The sequence below is a fragment of the Symphalangus syndactylus genome, chromosome 4, assembly GCF_028878055.3.
Source record: "Symphalangus syndactylus isolate Jambi chromosome 4, NHGRI_mSymSyn1-v2.1_pri, whole genome shotgun sequence".
NCBI classification, from domain to species: domain Eukaryota; kingdom Metazoa; phylum Chordata; class Mammalia; order Primates; family Hylobatidae; genus Symphalangus; species Symphalangus syndactylus.
Window position 1 is genome coordinate 93,395,720 of NC_072426.2, and position 25,062 is coordinate 93,420,781.

General features: G+C 49.0%; 1 protein-coding gene across 8 annotated transcripts in view; it reads right to left on the bottom strand.

The window, feature by feature from the left end:
* Nucleotides 1–25,062, bottom strand: part of SH2D4B (SH2 domain containing 4B) — a 124,896-nt gene that overhangs the window by 56,350 nt on the left and 43,484 nt on the right. For 7 of the 8 annotated variants that reach the window (XM_055275513.2, XM_055275515.2, XM_063638150.1 and 4 more), the window contains 3 exons: nt 23,268–23,430; nt 22,010–22,157; nt 1,833–1,980 (listed from right to left, as the gene is read on the bottom strand). In XM_055275513.2, the coding sequence (XP_055131488.1) occupies nt 1,833–1,980; nt 22,010–22,157; nt 23,268–23,430 (459 nt within the window). The remainder of the gene's footprint in view (nt 1–1,832; nt 1,981–22,009; nt 22,158–23,267; nt 23,431–25,062) is intronic. The other variant, XM_063638147.1, reaches the window with a different exon arrangement.

The following is a 25,062-nucleotide window of genomic DNA, read 5'->3' on the forward strand; positions in this document are numbered from 1 at the left end:
AATCATCACTCAAGTGTACCATCACAACAGCCTCCTCCTTGCTCTCTTCCCAAAACCCTGCCAGATCGTGTCACTCGCCTTTGGAAGTTTCCCATTGTCCACGTGTATTAATCATGCCTTTTCATTTTCTGTATTTTTTGATTTTTTGACATCTGAGGCCTTTCTGATTCTGGAGAGATTGCCCCTCCCAGGAACAGCTAATTCCTAGGGACAGTAAAGGGCTTGCCTGCAAGTGCACCTTCCTATGCAAACCATTCAATCGGAAGCCCATCCCACAACTACCTCCCTTGTTGGACTTTCACACTCTGAGCCACTGTCTCCCTGCCTTAATCACTCCCACAGCCAGATGATGCCAAATTAGAGACAGCCCCTACACCCAAGAGCTCACTTTAGTTACTTACACTGGCCAATCCTAAGCCTGCCTAGCCTGCCTCTCCTTACGTTTCCCCAGGAAATCACAGTAAACACTTTTGCCCATGTTTTCCCCCACTCCCTCTGCCTCCTGACCCACCCTGGGGCTTCCCCATGTGGCCCTGCATGGTCTGCCGTGCCTCCTGTCTCTAGGGACCTGTGAGTAAAAACGTCTTTCTTTACAAGTGTCATTTCTGGGCCTGCATGTCTTACCATACCCAAATAAATCCCAGGCATATAGGGAAGCACCGCCCTCCAAACTTAGTTCCACTTTCCCTTCCCCACCTAGCTTCTCCCCAGCCTGACACTCCCCAAACTCTCACCACCCCACACTTCCCAGGCATGCCGTGTTCCTTTGTCACCAAGCCTTTGCCCATGCTGGAGCCTCCACCTACAGTGCCCTTCCCAGCCTTTTTGACTTGCTTATTCCTGTGTCACCAGCAAGCCTCACTTCATGACACCTCTTCTGGAGACCCACCAGGACAACCACGTTGTATGTGCTACATCCTCCCTCCAAGCCCTTAGTCTATGTATCTGTCTGCTGCTCTTGTTGATGAGTTTCTACAGGATGAGGACCGTGATTCCTCATCCCTGGATCCCTAGGGCTTAGCACAGAGCCAGGAAATTATTGGCAACTCAGTAAAGGTAGAATGTGAGACAAGGTCTCACTCTGTTACCCAGGCTGCAGTGCTGTGGCACAATCATGGCTCACTGCAGCCTCAACTTCCTGGGCTCAAGCGATCCTCCCACCTCAGCCTCCTGAGTAGCTGGGACTACAGGCACATGCCACCACCAATCCCAGCTAATACTTATTATTTTTTTGTAGAGACAGGGTCTCACTATATTGCCCAGGCTAGGCTTTTATTTTTTTAATACAAGAAATATCCCCAGCTGGGAGTGGTGGCTCAAGCCTGTAATCCCAGCACTTTGGGAGGCCGAGGCGGGTGGGTTACCTGAGGTCAGGAGTTTGAGACCAGCCTGGCCAACCTGGTGAAACCCCGTCTCTACTAAAAATACGAAAATTAGCTGGGCGTGGTGGCGGGCGCCTGTAATCCCAGCTACTTGGGAGGCTGAGGCAGGAGAATCACTTGAACCTGGGAGACGGAAATAGCAGTGAGCCGAGATCGCACCATTGCACTCCAGCCTGGGTGACAGAGCAAGACTCCGTCTCAAAAAAGAACAAAAAAAAAAAAAAGAAAGAAAAAGAAACATCCCCAACAGGCATTGCAGGTAAGCTCTTCAAGGATGAAGCCTAACTTACCCTCTAAATTCTTAGCAGGACTGAGCACATGGCCGGGCCCGAGTAAAGGCTGATGGGGTGAGAGAGTGAATGGAAATGACGACCGAGCAAATCAGCAGTGGGAGGAGGTGGGTGGGGAGGCAGGACTGGTCTCTCTGCCTGAGGCACAAGCTCTACTCACACTGTTCTTCCCACTCTTGCTCCTCTTTCTCACTGGCTTGGCAATGCAGCTGAGCCTGCTTCAGGGTCCAGTAGAGCTCCTTCGCCCTCTGCTCTTCCTGGAGGCGAATCTGCTCTTCTCCTCGCTTCCTCTCCTCTTCCTCTTTCCTCTAAAATGTCATGGGACAGAACAACACGAGAAGACCACAACACTTCAGAAAAACGAGAAAGAAATAACCTCTGGGATTCTGCAGTGGATGGGGCTGAGAGTGCAGCAGTGGCCTCTCCATCCTCAGTCCCTACATGTATGAAATTGAAATTACCCAGTAGTCCCATAGACAGTTGTTTTTGGATAAACACATAAATTATCCCTCCTGGTCTTAAAGCTTCAAACTTGTATTTGTTTTATTCGAATTGCTTCCTCAGGAAAGGATCCCTCAGGCCTCTCAAAAAGTATCAAATCACTGAAACTCACCAGATAACCACAACCAGACTATGAGATGCCTGCCCCCTCAATGAGAAGATTGCTTCCTAACTCCTCCCTAGATTGTTTTTCTTACACATTGTTACATTTCTTACCTGCTACATAAACCCCTAGTTTTAGTCAGTCAAGGAGATGGAGATGGATTTGAGGCTGAGCTCCCATCTCCTGGGCTGCAGCTCCTGATTAAAGCCTTCTTCCTCGGCAATACTCATCATCTAGGTGATTGACTTTCTGTGCCGCAAGCAGCAGGACCTGGATGGAACCCTGGTGTTTTAGTAATAAAGTGGTGGTGATCGTGCCACCTAACTTAACTGACAAGGTGGTGGTGAGGAGAAAATGGGTTGAAACAGGTGGAATAACACAGAATACTACACAGCCATAAAACAGAATGAAGTTACGTCCTCTGCAGTAACATAGGCGCATCTGGAGGCCATTATAGTAAGTGAACTAACACAGAAACAGAAAACCCAACACTGCATGTTCTCACTTATAAGTGGAAGCTAAACACTGGGTACTCATGGACGTAAAGACGGGAATGACAGACACTAGGGATTACTGCAAGTGAGAGAAAGGGAGAGGAGGAATGACTGAAAAAGTGCCTGTTGGGTACTATGCTCACTACCTGGGTCACGGGTTCAATCGTAACCCATACTTCAGCATCACACAATATACCCTTGTAACAAACCTGCACATGCACCTCTGGAATCTAAAATAAAAGTCAAAAAAGAAAAAAAAGGCTGGGCCCGGTGGCTCACGCCTGTAATCCCAGCACTTTGGGAGGCAGAGGCAGGCGGATCACCTGAGGTCAGAAGTTCGAGACCAGCTTGACTAACATGGAGAAACCCCGTCTCTACTAAAAATACAAAATTAGCCCAGCATGGTGGCTTGTAATCCCAGCTACTAGGGAGGCTGAGGCAAGAGAATCGCTTGAACTGGGAGGAGGGGGTTGCAGTGAGCTGAGATCGCGCCATTGCACTCCAGCCTGGGCAACAAGAGCAAAACTCCATCTCAAAGAAAGAAAGAAAGAAAAAATGAGTTACTCAGGAGGCACGAGAATGGCTTGAACCCAGGAGGCAGAGTTTGCAGTGAGCCGAGATCGCGCCACTGCACTCCAGCCTGGGCGTCTCAAAAAAAAAAAAAAAAAAAGGCCGGGCGCAGTGGCTCACGCTTGTAATCCCAGCACTTTGGGAGGCCGAGGCAGGCGGATCACGAGGTCAGGAGATCGAGACCACAGTGAAACCCCGTCTCTACTAAAAAAATACAAAAAATTAGCCGGGCGTGGTGGCAGGCGCCTGTAGTCCCAGCTACTCGGAGAGGCTGAGGCAGGAGAATGGCGTGAACCCGGGAGGCGGACCTTGCAGTGAGCCGAGATTGCGCCACTGCACTCCAGCCTGGGCGACAGAGCGAGACTCCGTCTCAAAAAAAAAAAAACAAGGAAAGAAAAAAGTATGTGGAACAATGTGTAAACTCCACATCTCACTGCAGAGGTAAGAGGACTCTGTGCCATCCTGAGTGGGCGCAGTGGCTCACGCCTGTAATCCCAGCACTTTGGGAGGCCAAGGTGGGCGGATCACCCGAGGTCAGGAGTTTGAGACCAGCCGGCCAACATGGTGAAACCCTGTCTCTACTAAGAAATAAAAAAATTAGTCGGGCATGGTGGCATGCACCTGTAATCTGAGCTACTCAGGAGGCTGAGGTAGGAGAATTGCTTGAACCCAGGAGGTGGAGGTTGCAGTGAGCTGAGATCACACCATTGCACTCTAGCCTGGGCGACGCTCCATCTCAAAAAAAAAAAAAAAAGAAAGAAAAAGAGGAGTCTGTGCCATCCTTAGGTGTACTTTCATTTTGGAGGAAGAGGGAGGGAAGACACAGGGAGAGGTGTCTGGTCTCTTCGTGAAAGCCAGTGAAGCAGGGTATGATTATGTCTTAACCTTAAGTCTGGATAAAGTCTCTTAAAGAGTGAGTAGATTTGGGGGCCCTAAATTTCCCATTTCTGTCCCACTCCTGAGCTCTAAAAATGTTGTATCTGTGTGTATTTTCTTCCACCTTTGTTTACATCAAAGTAACATGTATGTGTTAAACATGCATTATGGACCACAGGCTCCTAATGAAAATCAGCAGTCTCTAAATAACCACCAGAACCCAATCCAACCAACCTTAAACCAATGCCTGGAGGCCACCATTTTCAACTATGTTAGTTGTTCCTTTGTTTGGCTATGTCCATATGTCTGATTAATGCTGCTAATCCTTGATTTATCAAGTTATCAATCTAGATGTTAAATCTTGCCTTTCTTTTTTGGCACATGCATATTTAGCACTTATATTTCCCACAGGTGAACATCCATACTCCATACTTTTTCTCCCCTCAGCCTCACAATAAATTTGCCTCATAATTTGTGGTTAAATCAATGATCAGCATCAAAATAGTTTGCTGCAAAGCCAAATAGGGTGCTATTTTCATCAATTCCAAAAAGTACATTTTTTTAACCTTGTAACATCTCTGAAATTTGGATGTGTTTTACAACTTACAGCTTGCTTTTTAATAAGCAACACTTTTTTTCTCTTTTTTTTTTTTCTTTTTTTTTTTTTTTTTTTATTAATTTTTTTTGCATACAAAAACAATAAACATTTTCTAAAAATACATACAAACAAAAAGATGCGTATCAAACATATTAGGAAGGTTGCACATGGGAAGTCGGGGAATAGAAATGGGGGTGGGAGTTAAAATAAATGAGAGAGGGACTTTATATGGATCAGTGATAATAACTCAATCCTCTATTTGACAAAGAAGAGGGAGAAGGAAGAGGAAGAAAAAGAAAGTGGGATAAAGGATCAGAAAGGGAGGAAAACAGAAAAAATTAGAGTATGACTCCAGGGTAGACCTGTTTTGTTGTCATTGAGTTGGTTGGTTGGTTTGTCTGTTGTATTCTTCATGTTTCGCCAAGTTGGCCAGACTGGTCTCGAACTCCTAGTCCGAAGTGATCAACCCGCCTCGCCCCCTAGAGTGCCGGGACCACAGGCGTGAGCCACCACGTCCAGCCCCCACATTGCTTCTGGCCTCCGTGGTAGACCTCCCAGACGGAGTGGCCAGGCAGAGGAGCTCCTCACTTCTACCCAGACACGGGGCGGCCGGGCAGAGGGGCTCCTCACTTCCCAGACGGGGCGGCCAGGCAGAGACGCTCCTCACTTCTTCCCAGACGATAGGTGGCCGGGCAGAGGCGCTCCTCACTTCCCAGACGATGGGTGGCCGGGCAGAGGCGCTCCTCATCTCCCAGACGATGGGTGTCCGGGCAGAGGCACTCCTCACTTCCCAGATGGGGCAGCCGGGCAGAGGCGCTCCTCACTTTCCAGACGATGGGTGGCCGGGCAGAGGCGCTCCTCACCTCCCAGACGATGGGTGGCCTGGCAGAGGCGCTCCTCACCTCCCAGACGATGGGTGGCCAGGCAGAGGCGCTCCTCACCTCCCAGACGGGGCGGCCGGGCAGAGGCGCTCCTCACTTCTTCCCGGACGGGGCGGCCGGGCAGAGGCGCTCCTCACTTCTTCCCGGACGGGGCGGCCGGGCAGAGGCGCTCCTCACTTCCCAGACGGTGGGTGGCCGGGCAGAGGCGCTCCTCACTTCCCAGACGATGGGTGGCTGTGCAGAGGCGCTCCTCACTTCTTCCCGGATGGGGCGCCCGGGCAGAGGCGCTCCTCATTTCTTCCCGGACGGGGCGGCCGGGCAGAGGCGCTCCTCACTTCCCAGACGGGGCAGCCGGGCAGAGGCGCTCCTCACTTCTTCCCGGACGGGGCGGCCGGGCAGAGGCGCTCCTCACTTCTTCCCGGACGGGGCGGCCGGGCAGAGGCGCTCCTCACTTCTTCCCGGACGGGGCGGCCGGGCAGAGGCGCTCCTCACTTCTTCCCGGACGGGGCGGCCGGGCAGAGGCGCTGCTCACTTCCCAGACGGGGCGGCCGGGCAGAGGCGCTCCTCACTTCTTCCCGGACGGGGCGGCCGGGCAGAGGCGCTCCTCACTTCTTCCCGGACGGGGCGGCCGGGCAGAGGCGCTCCTCACTTCTTCCCGGACGGGGCGGCCGGGCAGAGGCGCTCCTCACTTCTTCCCGGACGGGGCGGCCGGGCAGAGGCGCTGCTCACTTCCCAGACGGGGCGGCCGGGTAGGGGCGCTCCTCACTTCCCAGACGGGGCGGCCGGGCAGAGGCGCTCCTCACTTCCCAGACGGGGTGGCCGGGCAGAGGCGCTCCTCACTTCCCAGACGGTGGGTGGCCGGGCAGAGGCGCTCCTCACTTCCCAGACGATGGGTGACCGGGCAGAGGCGCTCCTCACTTCTTCCCGGACGGGGCGGCCGGGCAGAGGCGCTCCTCACTTCTTCCCGGACGGGGCGCCCGGGCAGAGGCGCTCCTCACTTCTTCCCGGACGGGGCGGCCGGGCAGAGGCGCTCCTCACTTCTTCCCGGACGGGGGCGGCCGGGCAGAGGCGCTCCTCACTTCTTCCCGGACGGGGCGGCCGGGCAGAGGCGCTCCTCACTTCTTCCCGGATGGGGCGGCCGGGCAGAGGCGCTCCTCACTTCTTCCCGGGCGGGGCGGCCGGGCAGAGGCGCTCCTCACTTCTTCCCGGGCGGGGCGGCCGGGCAGAGGCGCTCCTCACTTCTTCCCGGACGGGGCGGCCGGGCGGAGGCGCTCCTCACTTCCCAGACGATGGGTGGCCGGGCAGAGGTGCTCCTCACTTCCCAAACGGTGGGTGGCCGGGCAGAGGCGCTCCTCACTTCCCAGACGGTGGGTGGCCGGGCAGAGGCGCTCCTCACTTCCCAGACGGTGGGTGGCCGGGCAGAGGGGCTCCTCACTTCCCAGACGGTGGGTGGCCGGGCAGAGGGGCTCCTCACTTCCCAGACGGTGGGTGGCCGGGCAGAGGCGCTCCTCACTTCCCAGACGGTGGGTGGCCGGGCAGAGGGGCTCCTCACTTCCCAGACGGTGGGTGGCCGGGCAGAGGCGCTCCTCACTTCCCAGACGGTGGGTGGCCGGGCAGAGGCGCTCCTCACTTCCCAGACGGTGGGTGGCCGGGCAGAGGCGCTCCTCACTTCCCAGACGGTTGGTGGCCGGGCAGAGGCGCTCCTCTCTTCCCAGACGGTGGGTGGCCGGGCAGAGGCGCTCCTCACTTCCCAGACGGGGCAGCCGGGCAGAGGCACTGCTCACTTCCCAGACGGGGCGGCCGGGTAGAGGCGCTCCTCACTTCCCAGACGGGGCGGCCGGGCAGAGGCGCTCCTCACTTCTTCCCGGACGGGGCGGCCGGGCAGAGGCGCTCCTCACTTCTTCCCGGACGGGGGCGGCCGGGCAGAGGCGCTCCTCACTTCTTCCCGGATGGGGCGGCCGGGCAGAGGCGCTCCTCACTTCTTCCCGGGCGGGGCGGCCGGGCAGAGGCGCTCCTCACTTCTTCCCGGGCGGGGCAGCCGGGCAGAGGCGCTCCTCACTTCTTCCCGGACGGGGCGGCCGGGCGGAGGCGCTCCTCACTTCCCAGACGATGGGTGGCCGGGCAGAGGCGCTCCTCACTTCCCAGACGGTGGGTGGCCGGGCAGAGGCGCTCCTCACTTCCCAGACGGTGGGTGGCCGGGCAGAGGCGCTCCTCACTTCCCAGACGGTGGGTGGCCGGGCAGAGGGGCTCCTCACTTCCCAGACGGTGGGTGGCCGGGCAGAGGCGCTCCTCACTTCCCAGACGGTGGGTGGCCGGGCAGAGGGGCTCCTCACTTCCCAGACGGTGGGTGGCCGGGCAGAGGCGCTCCTCACTTCCCAGACGGTGGGTGGCCGGGCAGAGGCGCTCCTCACTTCCCAGACGGTGGGTGGCCGGGCAGAGGCGCTCCTCACTTCCCAGACGGTGAGTGGCCGGGCAGAGGCGCTCCTCACTTCCCAGACGGGGCGGCCGGGCAGAGGCACTGCTCACTTCCCAGACGGGGCGGCCGGGTAGAGGCGCTCCTCACTTCCCAGACGGGGCGGCCGGTCAGAGGCGCTCCTCACTTCCCAGACGGTGGGTGGCCGGGCAGAGGCGCTCCTCACTTCCCAGACGGTGGGTGGCCGGGCAGAGGCGCTCCTCACTTCCCAGACGGTGGGTGGCCGGGCAGAGGCGCTCCTCACTTCCCAGACGGGGCGGCCGGGCAGAGGTGCTCCTCACCTCCCAGACGGGGCGGCCGGGCAGAGGCGCTCCCCACCTTCCAGATGGGGCGGCGGCCGGGCAGGGGCTGCAATCCCAGCACCCTGGCAGGCCAAGGCAGGCGGCCGGGGGGTAGAGGCTGCCGCGAGGCCAGACCACGCCACCGCCCTCCAGCCCGGGCAACACCGAGCACTGGGTGAGCGAGACTCCGTCTGTAGTCCCAGTACCTCGGGAGGCTGAGGCGGGCAGAGCACTCGGCGTCAGGAGCTGGCGACCAGCGTGGCAAAGATGGCGAACGCGTGCCTGCATCCAAAGGAGAAAAGGCAGGCAGCGGTGGCGGGCGCCGGTAGTCCCAGGCAGTCCGTGGCGCGGGCAGCAGCAAGCCGAGTAGATTGTAGCCTGGGCCAGAGAGGGAAAGAAAGAAAGAAAGAAAGAAAGAAAGAAAGAAAGAAAGGAAGGAAGGAAGGAAGGAAGGAAGGAAGGAAGGAAGGAAGGAAGGAAGGAAGGAAGGAAGGAAGGAAGGAAGGAAGGAAGGAAGGAAGGAAGGAAGGGGCTTTTTTTCTCTTAAATAGTGATATGTTTTGCTATTAAAGGTAACTTAAATTCAGTAAAATATGATAGGTATGGAAGCCTTTACTTTCCAGTCATTTTTTCTGGTTTTTCCTGGGTTAATACATCTCGAAGCTGAATATTGAATTTTCCCAAAGTTTCCCCAGCTGTAGTAAATCATTCTCTGTGTTTAATCAAGTGTTTTTTCTTATAAAAGACAATACAAAAGTTATCTTTTTCCAAAGGACAGACCACCCCGGGTGCCATCTTTTCTTCTCCCATCTGCACTGGTTACCACCTAAGCCTCCTCTCCATCCACCCACCAATGACACACCTCTCAACCTTCCTTGAGTTGGAGCCCCTGTTCTTTCTTGACCACTCCGCCATTTTGCAGCAACATTCAACACCTCTCAGCTAAGAATGCATAGAGACACTTTCTGAGTCTTGTCTGAAAATGTCTATATGCCACATTTACACGTAACTGCCAATTTAGCTGAGCACAGAATTTGATTAAAAATCATTTTCCTGCAGAATTTTAAAGACTTCTTTGTCTTCTATCATCCAGAACTACCACTCTGATTCTCATTCTTCTGCACAAGGCATTTATTTTTCTCTCTGGAAGCCCCTGGGGTCTCTTTAACACCAATGTTCTGAACTTTTTAATATGATGTGCTTTGGTGTGGATTTTCTTGCATTGATTGTGTTGGGCACTTGGGAGTACTTTCAGTCTGTCGTCTCTTACCTTTCCAGTCTAATACATCTTTGCTTAGCATTTCTTTGATAATTTCTTCTCTTCTAATTTCTTGTTTTTCCTTATAGAGCTCCTATTTGTCAAATAATGGTCTTCTTGAGTTGATCTTCTAACTGCCTTATCATTTTCCTCTCTTGCTTTCCATCTGTCTTTTTTTTTTCTTTTTTTGAGACAGAGTCTCACTGTCACCCAGGCTGGAGTGCAGTGGCACGATTTTGGCTCACTGTAACCTCTACCTCCCAGGTTCAAGCAATTCTCATGCCTTAGCCTCCCGAGTAGCTGGAATTACAGGCGCGCATGCCACCACACCTGGCTAATTTTTGAATTTTTAGTGGAGACGGGCTTTCACCATGTTGGCCAGGCTGGCCTCGAACTCCCGACCTCAGGTGATCCACTCGCCTCAGCCTCCTAAAATGCTGGGATTATAGGCGTGAGCCACCGTGCCCGGCTCCATCTGTTGTCTTTTTTCTTCTACTTCCTGGTTGATTTCATCGACTTTATCTTCCAAACCAAACCTTCTACTGAATTTTTTATTTCAGCTATCACATGTGTAATTTCCAAGCTCTCATTCTTATTCTTTGGTTGTTCTTTTCTCTTCATTGCATCTAGCACTTGTTTTATGAATGCAATAACTCATTTCTCTGAGGATTTTAGGGCTTTTTCTTCCCACATACTCTGATTTAGGTCTGTTTCCTCTGTGTGCGAGTGTGTTTTTTTTAAGTTTGTTTGATTTGGTGCCTGTCATACATGTGAAAGGTTTTCCTCGGCTGTCTGATGTTCCCTGACTATTCATATTCAAGAGAGAAGTAAATATCTGAATAGGAAACTCAGAGAGGATGCTCCAGGCTTCATTGTGAGGAGGACTTTGCTCTAGGGCAATCGTAGGAGGAACCAGCCATGCTGCAGGACCCTCAGGTGTAAGTATCTAGAGGCTCTTTCTCTGAGATTATTCAGTGTCTTCTCCTCTGTCCTTCCTGGGTGGTATCATCCCCAGCATTCCAGGAATTGGAGGGGAGCAGGCTGCAGGCAGGACTGCCTGCAGCAAGCAGGCCCCTGGCCTCAGCCCCATGCTTCACAGAAACCATGCTTTAAAGCACCTTCTTGTAAATTTCCTCCTCAAGTCTCCCCTCAGGACTGGCCAGAAATAGCCCCCCCAGGAATGGTAAGGGCAGGTGGTGTTGTCCAGGTAAAGTGCCCCAGGCCCAGAATAGGTTCTACATGAGCCCAGCTCCCTGTTCCTTCCCTTCAGGGTGCTCTCTGACCATATCCCTCATCAAGGGATTGAGCAGATGTCCCAAGGAACTCCAGGATTGCTATTTATGAAGTCATCCTGGGCCCCAGTGCGGGGGTCCTGGTTCCAGAAGGGTAGCCTAGCAACCAGATGAACCCCTTTTGCCAGCACAGTATTTTTAGCACAGGATCACAGGAGATTGGGTCACCAGCATAGTGCTAAAAGGCTGATTTTATGTAACTCGGATTTTTAATATAAACAAAGACTGCACAAAGAAATATTTGCCAACTTTGTATACCCTAGGGCAACCCTGGCTGCAGGTCCCACCATTCAGAGTTCAGACCTTTCCTTAATCTCCCCATTTCCCTCCTGCTCCCTTCAGTCTGCCTAATACCCCAACACCCCAACGTTTCCCTTTCAACTTTCCCTCTTCTTCTGGCCAGAGGGAGGGAGGTGGTAGCCTGGAAAAAAACAGATGAAAAAGTATTTGATGAACAATTAGAAGAAGTCACTTACCTTCTTTAGCCCTTAATTCCCAACTCTTAGAGAGTGGGTCATAAGGAAGTCAGAATTTTGTCTACTTTTAGCATTAAAAAATTAATCATTGAATTGGAGAAAAGTCTCCAGTCTATGTCAGGTCAGAAGGAACAAAAATCTTGTCATTTTTAAAACGAAGGAGTAAAAATGCACAGTTATCTCCTTTTATCTGCTTGTTGATCTATTGAAGTATACCAAAGGACCCACCCTTGACCCACTGGGGTCTTCCAGGCAGGAGCAGGTCTCAGGGAGAATACAGTCAAGGCCTGTCAGAGCCAGAGGGACGTCAACTGCGTGCTGCCACTTCCTTGTGCAGATAAGGAGTGTATCAGTTTGCTCAGGCGGCCATAACGAAGTACCACAGATTGAGGAGGCTTAAATGACAGAACTCTGTTTCCTCAATCATGGAGGCTGCAATCCAAAGTCAAGGTGTGGCAGGGTTGGCTTCATGCTGAGGCCCTTCTCCCTGGCTGGCTGCCTTCTTGCTGTGTCACTCACAGCCTTCCCTCTGAGTGTGTGCCCGTCTGTGTCCAAATCTCCCTTTTCATAAGGACAGCAGTCATATTGGAGTAGGGTCTAACCCACTCGATCTCATTTTAACTTAATTACCTGTGTAAAGACCTTATCTCCAAATATAGTTACATTCTGAGGTCCCGGGGATTAGGACTTCAACATAGGGATTTTAGCGGGGACATAATTCAGCCCATAACAAGGAGATTGGAGCCCAGGAAATGACTGGCACACAGTGGATAAGTGTCTGACTGGCCTATGGCGGATAAGTGGCCCTTAACCACCTCAGATTACAATGCAATGTTCCTACTTCAACTGGCTGTGACTAACAGGAAGCAGCAAGTTAAATTGTAGGGCCACGTTCAATCAGTTCTTCTTCACCTGGAGAGTAGGACACCACCCAGGGAACCAGAGGCCTACAGCAACCGCCCATCTCAGAGGAAAATGACTGGCCATTTACTGTGATAAAGGCAAGCTCTTCACAAGGATGGGGACGACAAAGGAAAACATTTTGCAACTACTGTTGCATTACATGTGGTCTTGCTAAAATAACGCTGAAAGCTGAAATTGCCTAAAAATTCTCATTGCTGTTGCAACTATCAGAATTCTCTGACCCATCTGATACCACTGAAAGAAAAGCCCATTTTTCTGAGGTTTAGCAGCCAAAAGGCCAGATACGCAAACACTCCCCTTCTGCCTAGGAATTAATTGCCTTGCTCTGGCTGCCCAAAGCCCTCTGAGCTGTCCAGCTTATTCAATCTCCCTTCTCCTCATAACCCATCAGTAACAGCACGCCACAGGAACCCACAGAGGCCAGGGTCTGCCACAGTCCTGTGGAAAATGTCATCAAGACAAATGCCTTTTCTGGAAGATGAAAAATTTTTTAAAATCCTAGGCCTCCTAAGCAACTGAACAGACTTTTTCTTGGCCAAGGGGACCCGTGAGAAACTTTAAAAACTGAGTTCCCAGCCATGATGGGAGAGGAGATCAGACTTGCCTCGGTAACCACCATTAGGCTTTCTTCCCTAAGGATTAAACAGAAACCAGCCCTTTTGAAAGACTGATATCAACCAACAGCCTGATGCTGCCCCTCCCTTTTCATGGTTTTGACACAACAACTGACCAGCCTTCCTTCCTGATAAGAGACCACCGACCACAGAGCAGTTCTGGCCAGTCTACAGAGAATGTACCCTAAGGGCCTTCACGCCCTCTGCTTTGCCTTTTGATGTATAGGGTCTAATTGTAATATGTAGACTCAGCTAACCTGGTCAGCCTAAACTCCTGTCTCATTCGTCCCTGCCTCAAAGTGCCTGCTACCAGCTTCTGACCAGAAGCTGGGCTTCCCAGCCTGTCAAAATAGCCACCTGCAGGCTGCAACCCTTTATGAGATATAAAGCTCCCCTTTCCAAATTTATGAACCTCATCCTTTTTCAGGTGACGAAGGCATCCTCATTTTTGTTGTTAGTCTGGCCCCAATAACACCACAGTGAGCTGATGCACTCCAAAAAGGCAGAACCAAACCTATGCTCTTCATTCCTCCATTGCCAGCTCACAGCACAGGACATAGCAGATATCAGGTGCTCCATAAATGCTGACCAGAGAAGCGAATGAGTTATCAAACAGGTAAAGAGAAGACAGGGTTTGTGATGATCCCCGGGAGGGACAGGGCACACCACATCATGTTGTTTTGTTGGCGTCAGCCCTGCCTAGAGAAGTTCTGGTAAAGTCTAAAATTTTCAAGAGAAAATTGAGAAGTAGAAAATTTTCCCACCACTTCTAATCTTATTGGAAATAAAGCAGTAATCGTTTCTAAAGTTGTATAGGAGTTCATTAAGTGGCCAAAATGAACTCCAAACTTAAAGGAGAAAAAAAAGGGAGTGGCCTTGAATAGAAAATGGAAAAAAATTAATAAACAACTGAACAGAATCAACCATGTCTGTTCGTTAAGAGTAAAACCGGGAAGAAGGAGGGAGGAGGGAGGGAGATTGCAAGCAAAGAAGGAGGGTCATAGGACCCCGGGTGGAAGAAGAGCACAGGATGTTTATTGAGCCGTGTTCTGTGGTCTTGAACAGAAGGAGAAATGTCCAGAAGCAATTTTAGGAGTTAAGAAAGCACGGGGGAAATAAATGCAAATTTTATCTGGCCTCAGGATCTCCTTTTTTCTAAAGGAACACTTTTATATGCATGTAAATTACATTCAAATGGCACCAGCCACAGCAGAATGGTTTTTAAATACCGGTTTCCAGCTGTCTCCATCTTCAGAGTTCCCTCTGTAACCCAATATAAAGATTCTGGGATTTTTTTTTTTCCATTTTCAGAATGCAGTTGTCATTATTACCTTTTCCATGACCTGGAGAATTAGCAGAACCTGCCTACATCCTCAACATGAGCTGCCGAAAGTGAGCCCAGCCCATCTCTCTCCATCACCAGGCTTTTCACCCAAGCTCTCACCTCTTCTCCAGCCTCCACCTATCTCCCTTCTCTGTGGGGTGAAAAATCCCTCAATGCAGTCAATCTAAGCACTTTCTCTTTCCTGCAAACCTGCACACCCTCCCCAGCTCCCCATGGTGGGAGGGTGCTGCCATCTCCCTATCTCCCAGCCTGGGACTTGGATGCCTTTGCTCTTTGCTTTCCCTCATCCCAACATCTAATTGATGCCAAGCCCTATTGATTTCACCACCACCATTTTGCTATATCCATCCCCTTCTCTCCTTCCTCGTTGTCAGAGGCTCTGTCCAGACCCTCGCTCATTGGCCTTGACAATTGCAAAAATCTCCTAACTAGTCTCCTTGCCTGAAAACTCATCACTTCAATCACATCATTGCCATCAGTTGTGCTCCTACAAGTTGATCTGACCACATCCTTCTTTGTATCAAGATCCTGCTTTGCCCACAGAGGAAAGTCCACCCCCTTAATGTAGCATTTAAGAGCTCCACACCCTACCTCCTTTCCAGGCTTATGTCTGGCTCCATCCATCATGAACTTTTTATCTCTCCTTCCAGCAGACCATTCATCATTCTACAGCTCTCCTTTCCATCTCTTGTGCTTGCTCATGCCTAGACCTCTGAAGTTACTCCTCTGCCCTCCATTATACTCCCCGGGGTGTGGGTGGGAATAAGGGTTGCTCATGGAGTTGTCTCTCTCTCCCCTGGCACCCTGTAAGCTTTTGAGAGCTGGTAGTTTATTTCTCCCCTCCTCCCCCACAACAAACAGCCTCCCCTTAGGTTCTCAGGAAAAAAGAAAGTATTAAATGAAGGTTGTTGGTACATTCCTACAAGCAAGACTCAGAATGTTAGAACCCTACCGTTGACAGACAAAATAAAAATTATCTCACTTTGGAAAGTTGAGATGGGTGGATTGCTTGAGCTCAGAAATTCCAGATGAGCCTGGGCAACATGGCAAAACCCCATGGCTACAAAAAATACAAAAATTAGCCAGGCACGGTGGTGCATCCCTGTAGTCCCAGCTACTTGGGAGGCTGAAGTGGGATGATGGCTAGAGTCCGAGAGACGGAGGTTGCAGTGAGCTGAGATTGTGCCACTGCACTCTGGCCTGGGTGACACAGTCTGACCCTGTCTCAAAAAAAAAAGAAAGAAAAAAAGTATCTAAGCCAATCTCTAACCCAATGCATAAATCCCTTGGTGAAGCTGTTTTTGGTTGTCTACTGCTGAGTAACAAATTACCAGAAAATTCAGTGGTCTAAGGCCGGGCGTGGTGGCTCACACCTGTAATCTCAGCACTTTGGGAGGCCGAGGCAGGCAGATCACGAGGTCAGGAGATCGAGACCATCCTGGCTAACACGGTGAAACCCCATCTCTACTGAAAATACAAAAAAAAGGGCCAGGCTCTGTGGCTCACACCTGTAATCCCAGCACTTTGGGAGGCTGAGGCGGGTGGATCGCAAGGTCAGGAGATCAAGACCATCCTGGCTAACATGGTGAAACCCCGTCTCTACTAAAAATACAAAAAATTAGCCGGGCGTGGTGGCAGGCACCTTTAGTCCCAGCTACTTGGGAGGCTGAGGCAGGAGAATGGCATGAACCTGGGAGGTGGAGCTTGCAGTGAGCCGAGATTGTGCCACCGCATTCCATCCTGGGCAATAGAGCGAGACTCCATCTCAAAAAAAAAAAAAAAGAAAATTCAGTGGTCTAAAACAACTACCATTTTATTTGTGTATGATTCTGCAGGTTAATAATTCAGGAAGGGCTTGGCTGGGTGGCTCTTCTGCACCACGCGGTATCAATTGAGGTCAATCACTTGGTTGGGGTCATTCACTGGGATGGGCTGGCAGAACCAAGGCTTCGCTCATGTGTCTGGTGCATCAGTGCCCCTCCATGTAGCCTCTTCCTCTCTGCATGGCTAACTTGGGTTTCCTTACAGTGTGTAGTATAGGGTAGTAGGGATTCCTATAGGACAGCTTCCAAAAATGAGCATCGCAAGAGAGGGAAAAGTAGAAACTTCAGCTCTCTTATAGTCTTTCCTCAAAAGTTATATCAGTCCAGGTGCAGTGGCTCATGCCTGTAATCCCAACTCTTTGGGAGGTTGAGGCAGGCAGATCACTTGAGGTCAGGAGTTCAAGACCAACTTGGCTAACATGGTGAAACCTGTCTCTACTAAAAATACAAAAAATAGCTGTGTGTGGTGGCGTGCACCTGTAATCCCAGCTACCTGGGAGGCTGAAGCAGGAGAATCACTTGAACCCAGGAGGCAGAAGTTTCAGTGAGCCAAGATCATGTCACTGCACTCCAGCTTGGGCAACAGAGTGAGACTCCATCTCGGATTAAAAAATTAGAAAGTTGTATCAGTCATTACTACTGCATTCTACACATCACAGCTAGTCATAAGGCTGGCGAAGCCAAAAGGGGAGGGGGAATAGATCCTACCTCTCAAAGGGAGGAGGGGCAAACAATTTGCTGCAAATCCCATTTAACCTACCACAGAAACCTTTCAGATCATGTTTTAGCCTAGGCTTAACTATTTCCTGTGATGAAGAGTTCCACACAGCAAAAGGGCAGTGCACTTACAGGCAGAGCGAACAGAAGATATCTCAGCTCATGAACCTGGACCATTCAACTGCATAGTACTTGTTCTAATGTTGCTAACAGATACTGCCCTAATGAGCCTCTCCAAGGCATTTCTGAGGCTCTTCAAAATGAAGACCTACCAAATCAGGATTACTATTTCTAATAAAGTTTAAACATTCACATTTATCAAATTAATATTTGAACCAAAACAAACACATAATAATCATAACCTTCCTTGGCAATAACATCCATAGCCTGTGGTTGAGACCCTCAGTGAACCTGAGAGTCTGGCCAAATGGCCCTAGTGATCCTTCATGAGCCCCAGCATAGAACATCCCACAATTTCTCACCCACTCTATCACTGAGGTTCTCAAGGAGACCACTGACCAAAAAACTTCCACTCATACCTTAATCCCTTCATGATCTCCTTGTGAGCTGAGCCCCAGGACTCCAGCTCCCCAGAGCCACTCTTCCAGTATCTGGAGCTCAGCCCCCATGTGGGAAAGAGGAAGGCCAGAAATTAGAGCAGGTGCTTTCACAGTTAGGAGAGAGATAAAAAGAATTGGTTTTCTTCCCAAGCAGACTTAAATAATCATATGCAAAACCCAGCAACATAAACTAAGTATCTCTCCACTGTGGGTTGGATTTGAAATACTATTATGGAGTTATTGTTCATTTCAATAGATGTGATAATGATTTTTGTGGCTGTGGAGGGAAATGCCCTTCTTCATGGGAGATGCATGCTGAACTTCTTAGGTTTTGATCAGGAATCCGCAAACTAAGGCTCCCAGGCTGGAGTGAAGTGGCTTAATCTCCACTCACTGCAACCTCTGCTTCCTGGGTTCAAGCGATTCTCCTGCCTCAGCCTCCTGAGTAGCTGGGATTACAGGCCTGGCTAATTTTTGTATTTTTTAGTATTTTGCATTGTTAGTAGTTTCACCATGTTGGCCAGGCTGGTCTCGAACTCTTGACCTCAAGTGATCCACCCGCCTCAGCCGCCCAAAGTGCTGGGATTACAGGTGTGAGCCATCGTGCCCAGCCCACATCCTTTTGTTTCTAAATTGTCAGTAGCTGCTATTGTGCTACAACAGCAGAGTTGAGTAGTTGTGTGACAGAGACAGTTGGCTCCCAAAGCCTAAAAATATTTACTATCTGGCCCTTTACAGAAAATAGTTTGCCAACCCCTGGGTTAGAATATCGTCATCCATGACTTCCTTTAAAATTGTTTAGTAAAACAATAGCAACAACAAAGTGTATGTGAGTTTGAGTGAGCATATAAATATTCTCCATTTAAATTCACCAATTATTAACATTTTACCACATTTGCCAGAGAGAGAAGGCAAATGTGGTAAAATGTTAATAATTGGTGAATTTAAATGGAGAATATATGAGTATTCATTTTATTTTTTCTTTCAACTTTTCTTCATGTTTGGAATTTTAAAAAAATAAAATGTGTGGAGGGTAAATACTGTTTCCAAATACTGTTTTCCACATTATACTCCATTTAAAAACTCACAAGAGGCCAGGCATGCTGGCTCATGCCTGTAATCCCAGCACTTTGGGAGGCCAAGGTGGGTGGATCACTTGAGGTCAGGAGTTCGAGACCAGCCTGACCAACACGGTGAAACCCCATCTCTACTAAAGATGCAAAAATTAGCTGGATGTGGTGGCGGGTGCCTGCAATCCCAGCTACTTGAGAGGCTGAGGCAGGAGAATCACTTGAACCTGGGAGGTGGAGGTTTCAGTGAGCCGAGATTGCGCCATTGCACTCCAGCCTGGACGACAAGAGCGAAACTCCGTCTCAAACAAATTAATTAATAATAAAAACTCAGGAAAATCCGCTAAAAAATTTACAAGTCATGGGAAAATTAAATAAGGAGATTAATAACACTCATGGAGGATCACTAGGGCCATCTGGCCAGACTCTCGGGTTCACTGAGTGTCTCAACCACAGGCTGTGGATCCAAATATATAACTAGCAAGTGCAATAGGTTTAAAAATGATGGGTACAATCTTATTCACAATAGCAACAACGAATATTAAACCTAAAGTTTAACTAAAAAAGAAATGTATGGCTAGGTATAGTGGCTCATGCCTGTAATCCCAGCACTTTGGGAGGCCAAGGTAGGTGGTTGGCTTGAGCTCAGGAGTTCAAGACCAGCTGGGCAACATGGTGAAATCCTGTCTCTACAAAAAATACAAAAATCAGTTGGGTGTGGTGGCACATGCCTGCAGTTCCAGCTACTTGGGAGGCTGAGGAGGCAGGATCACTTAAGCCCAGGAGACGGGGGTTACAGTGAGCTGAGATTGTGCCACTGTACTCCAGCCTGGGCAACAGAGTGAGACCCTACCTCAAATAAAAAGAAAAAACAAATGTGGAGCATTTGAAGAAAATAAATTTTACCAAGTTCCAAAAACTAGAAGCATATAGGTATATAGGTAAAAGTTATTGAGAAAGTTTGGGATTAGGTGGTCAGCACTTTTAAAGGTATTTTAAAAAATTAACAAAAACAAAAAGAACCTTTGAATAACATATCACATTTCTGAACAAGAAGATTCAATGATTCAATATTGTAAAAATGTCCGTTTTTCACAAAGACAGCTATAAATTGATGCAATTCTAATGAAAATCACTGAGGTCTTTGTTGTTAAGAGGGTGGGAGATAATGACAAAATAATTCAAGTTTCCCTGGCAGAAAAAAAAATGGGTGAGATTAGCTAAGGACATTTTGGAAATGAAGAGTAATGGTAGGGTTCTTACCTTAACAGATGTTAAAATTTATTTTAAAGCTACAATAATTAAACAATTAAGTATGGCTCAGGAATAATAAATCAGAGAAGAAAAATCCACAAAAAGGCCCACAAGTAAGTAACAAGTAAGAATCCAATCAAGGCAGCAAGTCAAATGAGAAGGGAAAAGACAAATTACATAATAAATAATATGGGGACTACTGGCTCCCATTTGGAAGGAAATAAAGTAAGAGCCCTCTATTACACCACCATCCAAAGTGAAGGAAAACTAGTTGGAGAGAAGTAAAATCAGGAAAGACATATAAACAATGTAGATTTTTATAAGCTTGTGATGTCACAGATCCTTCTAAGCATGAAGCAAATAATGAAGAAAAACAGACTGACAGATTTAGCCAATTAAAAGTTTAATCCTACGTACATCTGAAAATACTGAAACCAAATTTAAGAAAAAAACAACACTGATAAAAATATTTGCAACATAGGCCGGGCACGGTGGCTCATGCCTGTAATCCCAGTACTTTGGGAGGCCGAGGTGGGCGGATCACGAGGTCAGGAGATCGAAACCATCCTGGCTAACATGAAACCCCGTCTCTACTAAAAAATACAAAAAAAAATTAGCCGGGCATGGTGGCGGGCGCCTGTAGTCCCAGCTACTCAGGAGGCTGAGGCAGGAGAATGGCATGAACCCAGGAGGCGGAGCTTGCAGTGAGCTGAGATCGCACCACTGCACTCCAGCCTGGGAGACAGAGCGAGACTCCGTCTCAAAAAAAAAAAAAAATATATATATATATATATATATATATTTGCAATATACATGAAAAGGCCAACATTGGTCGGGTGCAGTGGCTCACACCTGTAATCCCAGCATTTTGGGAGGCTGAGGCGGGCAGATCACAAAGTCAGGAGTTCGAGACCAGTCTGGCCAACCTGGTGAAACCCCGTCTGTACTAAAAACACAAAAATTAGCCGGGCATGGTGATGCATGCCTGTACTCCCAGTTACTCGGGAGGCTGAGGCAGAAGAATCGCTTCAACCTGGGAGGCAGAGGTTGCAGTGAACCGAGATCTCGTGCCATTGAACTCCAGCCTGGACAACAAAGTGAGATTCCGTCTCAAAAAATGAAAGGGAAGGGAGGGGAGGGGAGGGGAGGGGAGGGGAGGGGAGAGGAGGGAAGAGAGAAAATAAAAGAAAAAAGAAAAGAAAAGAAAAGAAAAAAGAGAAGAAAAGGCCAATGTCCTCACTGTCTAATTAGTATGGGGCAAAACAAAGTTTTAAAATTTTTTAAATGGGAAAATGCCATGAATATATTGACAACTGCAAGACTCTCTGCACACACGTTAACAACTCCATCAAACTCTGGCCATGGCTTCTAGCAGCATAAGGTCATGTCCCTAGGATGACTCTGGACCTCCATTAAAAAGCTCAATGTTACCAGAAAAACCTACTATTTGTTCTAACCAGCACCTGTCAATAGACTAACAACTCTTTATCCTAGACCACAAAATGTGACTATATCATCTCCTTGAATCCTCATAAATATTTCCAGAAGAGCGTTATTATTACCTGAATATTATGAACAAGGAATGTTCTAGGCCTCATTTCTGGACCGGTGGTTTGGGATGCAAAAGGCCTCAGTTCTGATTCTGACTCTATCCCTAACCACTACTACATGTGAACTTGGCCAAGTCTCTTCTGTCTGACCCTCAGTTTCCTCATCTGTAAAATAAGAAGTGGATTGGCCTGGCCAGGGGCAGTGGCTCACGCCTGTAATCCCAGCACTTTGGGAGGCCGAGGCGGGCGGATCACGAGGTCAGGAGATCAAGACCATCTTGGCTAACATGGTGAAACCCCGTCTCTACTAAAAATACAAAAAATTAGCCAGGCATGGTGGTGGGCACCTGTAGTCCCAGCTACTCCGGAGGCTGACGCAGGAGAATGGCGTGAACCCGGGAGGCAGAGCTTGCAGTGCACCAAGATTGCGCCACTGCACTCCAGCCTGGGTGACGAGCGAGACTCCGTCTCAAAAAAAAAAAAAAAAAAAGAAACAGAAGTGGATTGGCCCAAATGGTGTGTCAAGTTCCTTCCTGCTCAGACATGACAGATTTCTGTTCTTATAAAGCACCCAGTACCAACCAATGGCCAATGATTGATCCAAACAAGAGGCCAGCCCCAGTGGTCTCAGGGGCTAATCAGGTGGCCGCACGCAGGGGCCCCATGCGCTGGCCCACCTTGAATTCCTCGTGGATGCGTTCCTCCAGGACTTTGGCAGCCTTGCGGTCTTCCATCTCCACTTTCCACTTCTCCGCCAAGATCCGGGCTTTCTCATTGGCCAGAGCATCCCGGAACTTCTTGGTGATCTCTGCCTCCTTTTGTCTCCTACCAAGAGAGCACCACAGGTACAAGCTTGTGTGAAAAACTGAAGGACCACCTAACAATAGAACTTGAAATAAAAACAATGAGCAATTTTTCCTTGGTCTATCAGAATTCACTGTTGGCAAAGACAGGGAGAAATAGGCATTCTCACGCATGAGAGTGTAAATCGGCACAATTGTTCTGGAAGCCAGGAAAACTATGCTAGAAACCCCATTTCCTAGATTTTCTACGCTCACTCAAGCGTACAAGGATACATTTAGGTTAAGCATGGTGGTGCATGCCTGTAATCCCAGCATTTTGGGAGGCAGTGGCAGGAGGATCGCTTGAGGCCAGGAGTTCAAGACCAGCCTGGGCAACATAGTGTGACACCGTCTCTACTACAAATTTGAAAAATTAGCCATGTCTGGTGGCATGCACCTGTGTCCCAGATACTCAGGAGGCTGAGGCGGGAGGATCACTTGAGCCCAGGAGATAAAGGCTGCAGTGAACCTTGATCATGACACTGCACTCCAGCCTGGGAAACAGAGTGAGACCCTGTCTCAAAAAAACAAAGCAAAATCATAAATAAATTCATAAGTAAATAAAACAAAGATGCATGTAAAAGATGCCTGTCAGATTATTTTTATAATATAAAAAATGGTAAACAACCCAAATGTCCATCAATAAGACCAATAAGTTGGGTTTCTCATATCATATAATAAATACTTGTACCATATAGTAATCTTAAGCAGCATTTTGGATCTGTAAGTCAATTTGTCAAGGTCTGAATAAAACAATTTACAAAGCATGTATTAACTAAACATTCACTATGGTTACGTTAGGTGGTGGGTGTGAGTTGTTCTTTATTTTGTATAGTTTTCAGTGTTGTTTACATGATTTTAGAATTTTTCAATTAAAATACCATCATTAAGGCTGGGCGTGGTGGCTCACGCCTGTAATCCCAACACTTTGGGAGGCCCAGGCGGGTAGATCACCTGAGGTCAGGAGTTTGAGACCAGCCTGGCCAACATGATGGAACTCTGTCTCTACTAAAATTACAAAAATTAGCCATGCATGGGGCTAAGCATAGCTTCCATGCCCAGGCCCCACCCAACACCCCATAGCACCCCTCACCAGAGCTCCTCAGCTTCCCTCTGTGCCTGTAGCCGCGCCCTCTCTGCAATCAGCTCCTCAGAGATCTCTTCGTAGGGCTTGTCACCAGGGCCTTCTCCCATGATCCAGACCCAGACCTCGCCATCTGCCCCTAGGAGCCATTGGATGTGCTTGTCACTCGCTGCTTCATAATAGAAGAAGGAAGAAGAAACAAGTTTGATTTCCAATCGGTAAGGAATGACCTAAGCTGCCCAGTGGTACACAACCATCACATCACTCTACAGAACATCGTCATCTACAAAAAGAATGCCAGAGAGACACTGGCCTGGGGGCAGGTCCACAACCATCTCCCACTCTTTATTCCTCTAGGGAGAAATGCAACAGCCACACCAGCCTGCAGGGGTGTCCAAGACTGAGCTCTCCTTCCATCTCCAGCAGAGAGAATGTATAGTGAAAAGGAGGCCAAGCATGACTAGCTCCAACTTACTGCTAACCTTCTGGCCCCTGCAGTGATATCTTTTAGGTTAACTGCTTTTGCTTACCTCCGCACATAGGCCACGCTAACAATGGGAGGAATTGAGTGTATAGTTTAACTGTAAAGCAAGGATGACAATAGCCCCTCCCCAAAACGAACCCCCCAGGAGACAAAGAGGGTGTACACACAAGTAACAATGTCATGTTAAAAATTTATAAGAGCATTGTGACCTGACCAAGGACAAAGAAGTTGACCCTCGCTGCCACCCAGGTGTCCATAGTCATTGCTCACCCTTCGATCTCAACCCCCCGCCTCTTCCCCCTTCCCTTAACATAAAAGAAACCCAAAATTCACATTAGCTTAGGAGGTTTTTTAGGACACTAGTTGCCATCTTCTCGGTTTGCTGCGTCTCCGAAATAAAGTTGCTTTCCTTGCCTCAACACCTTGTCTCTCAACTTATTGGCTGTTGGGTTGTGAGCAGTACAAGCTTTGGACTTTGCTACAAGAACATCAAGGGACACTGCAGCACTCTCTGAAGGAAGAAACTTGTGTCACTCCCAGGCCAAGGCAGTTAGGAGGTGGTGGGCCTGCTCTGCACTCTCTCCCTCATGTCCACTGGCTAGAAACAAGGAATCAGGTGGTGGTGTGAGATGAAGCAGCCTGGGGCCCTGAGTCTCCCTGGCCCACAACAGATCGTAACACTAGCAAGAAATAAACCTGTGTTAAATTCAGCCACTGAGATTTCTCAGTTTGCCTATTGCAGCAGATTCCACTGATTACAGGATTAAAATGAAAATGTATCCCAGAGCAGCGTGCTGCTGAAACAGAAATATAAACTGTGTCACTGCCTTAGCAGTTGGGTGGTGAGCGATGTTTAACAGGCTAGAGATCCATGTTATGCAGCAGCAAAACATTCCGTTAAAAAGCTAGACACTGTAACTTCAAAGGCAGACCCCATGCTTTCTGAACTTTTTCATTCTAAGGGAGGAGGTTGAAAAATAGAACATTAGGAATAAGTGTTGGTTGCTAGTGACTGTGTTTGGCAAGGTGTTTAAAGAAATGAATTCAAGAAAGAACTGAGTGCTTTGCAAGCTGAAATGAAAGGGAATAGAATAAATACAGAAATTTGAGATGCTGTAGGATTGAAAAAGCATCTCATCATATACCAGGACCGACATTGCAAGAGATGGGATTTTTAAAGCTTTTGCATGACAGAGCACAGGAAAACTTCTAAGGTGAATAAAGTGACGAAGGGCACACAGCACCTGCAGGTCAGGCTCTGTGAAGTTCTTATGGTGACCATGAGGATGTGCTCCGTCCACCTTCAACCACAGGGAGCAT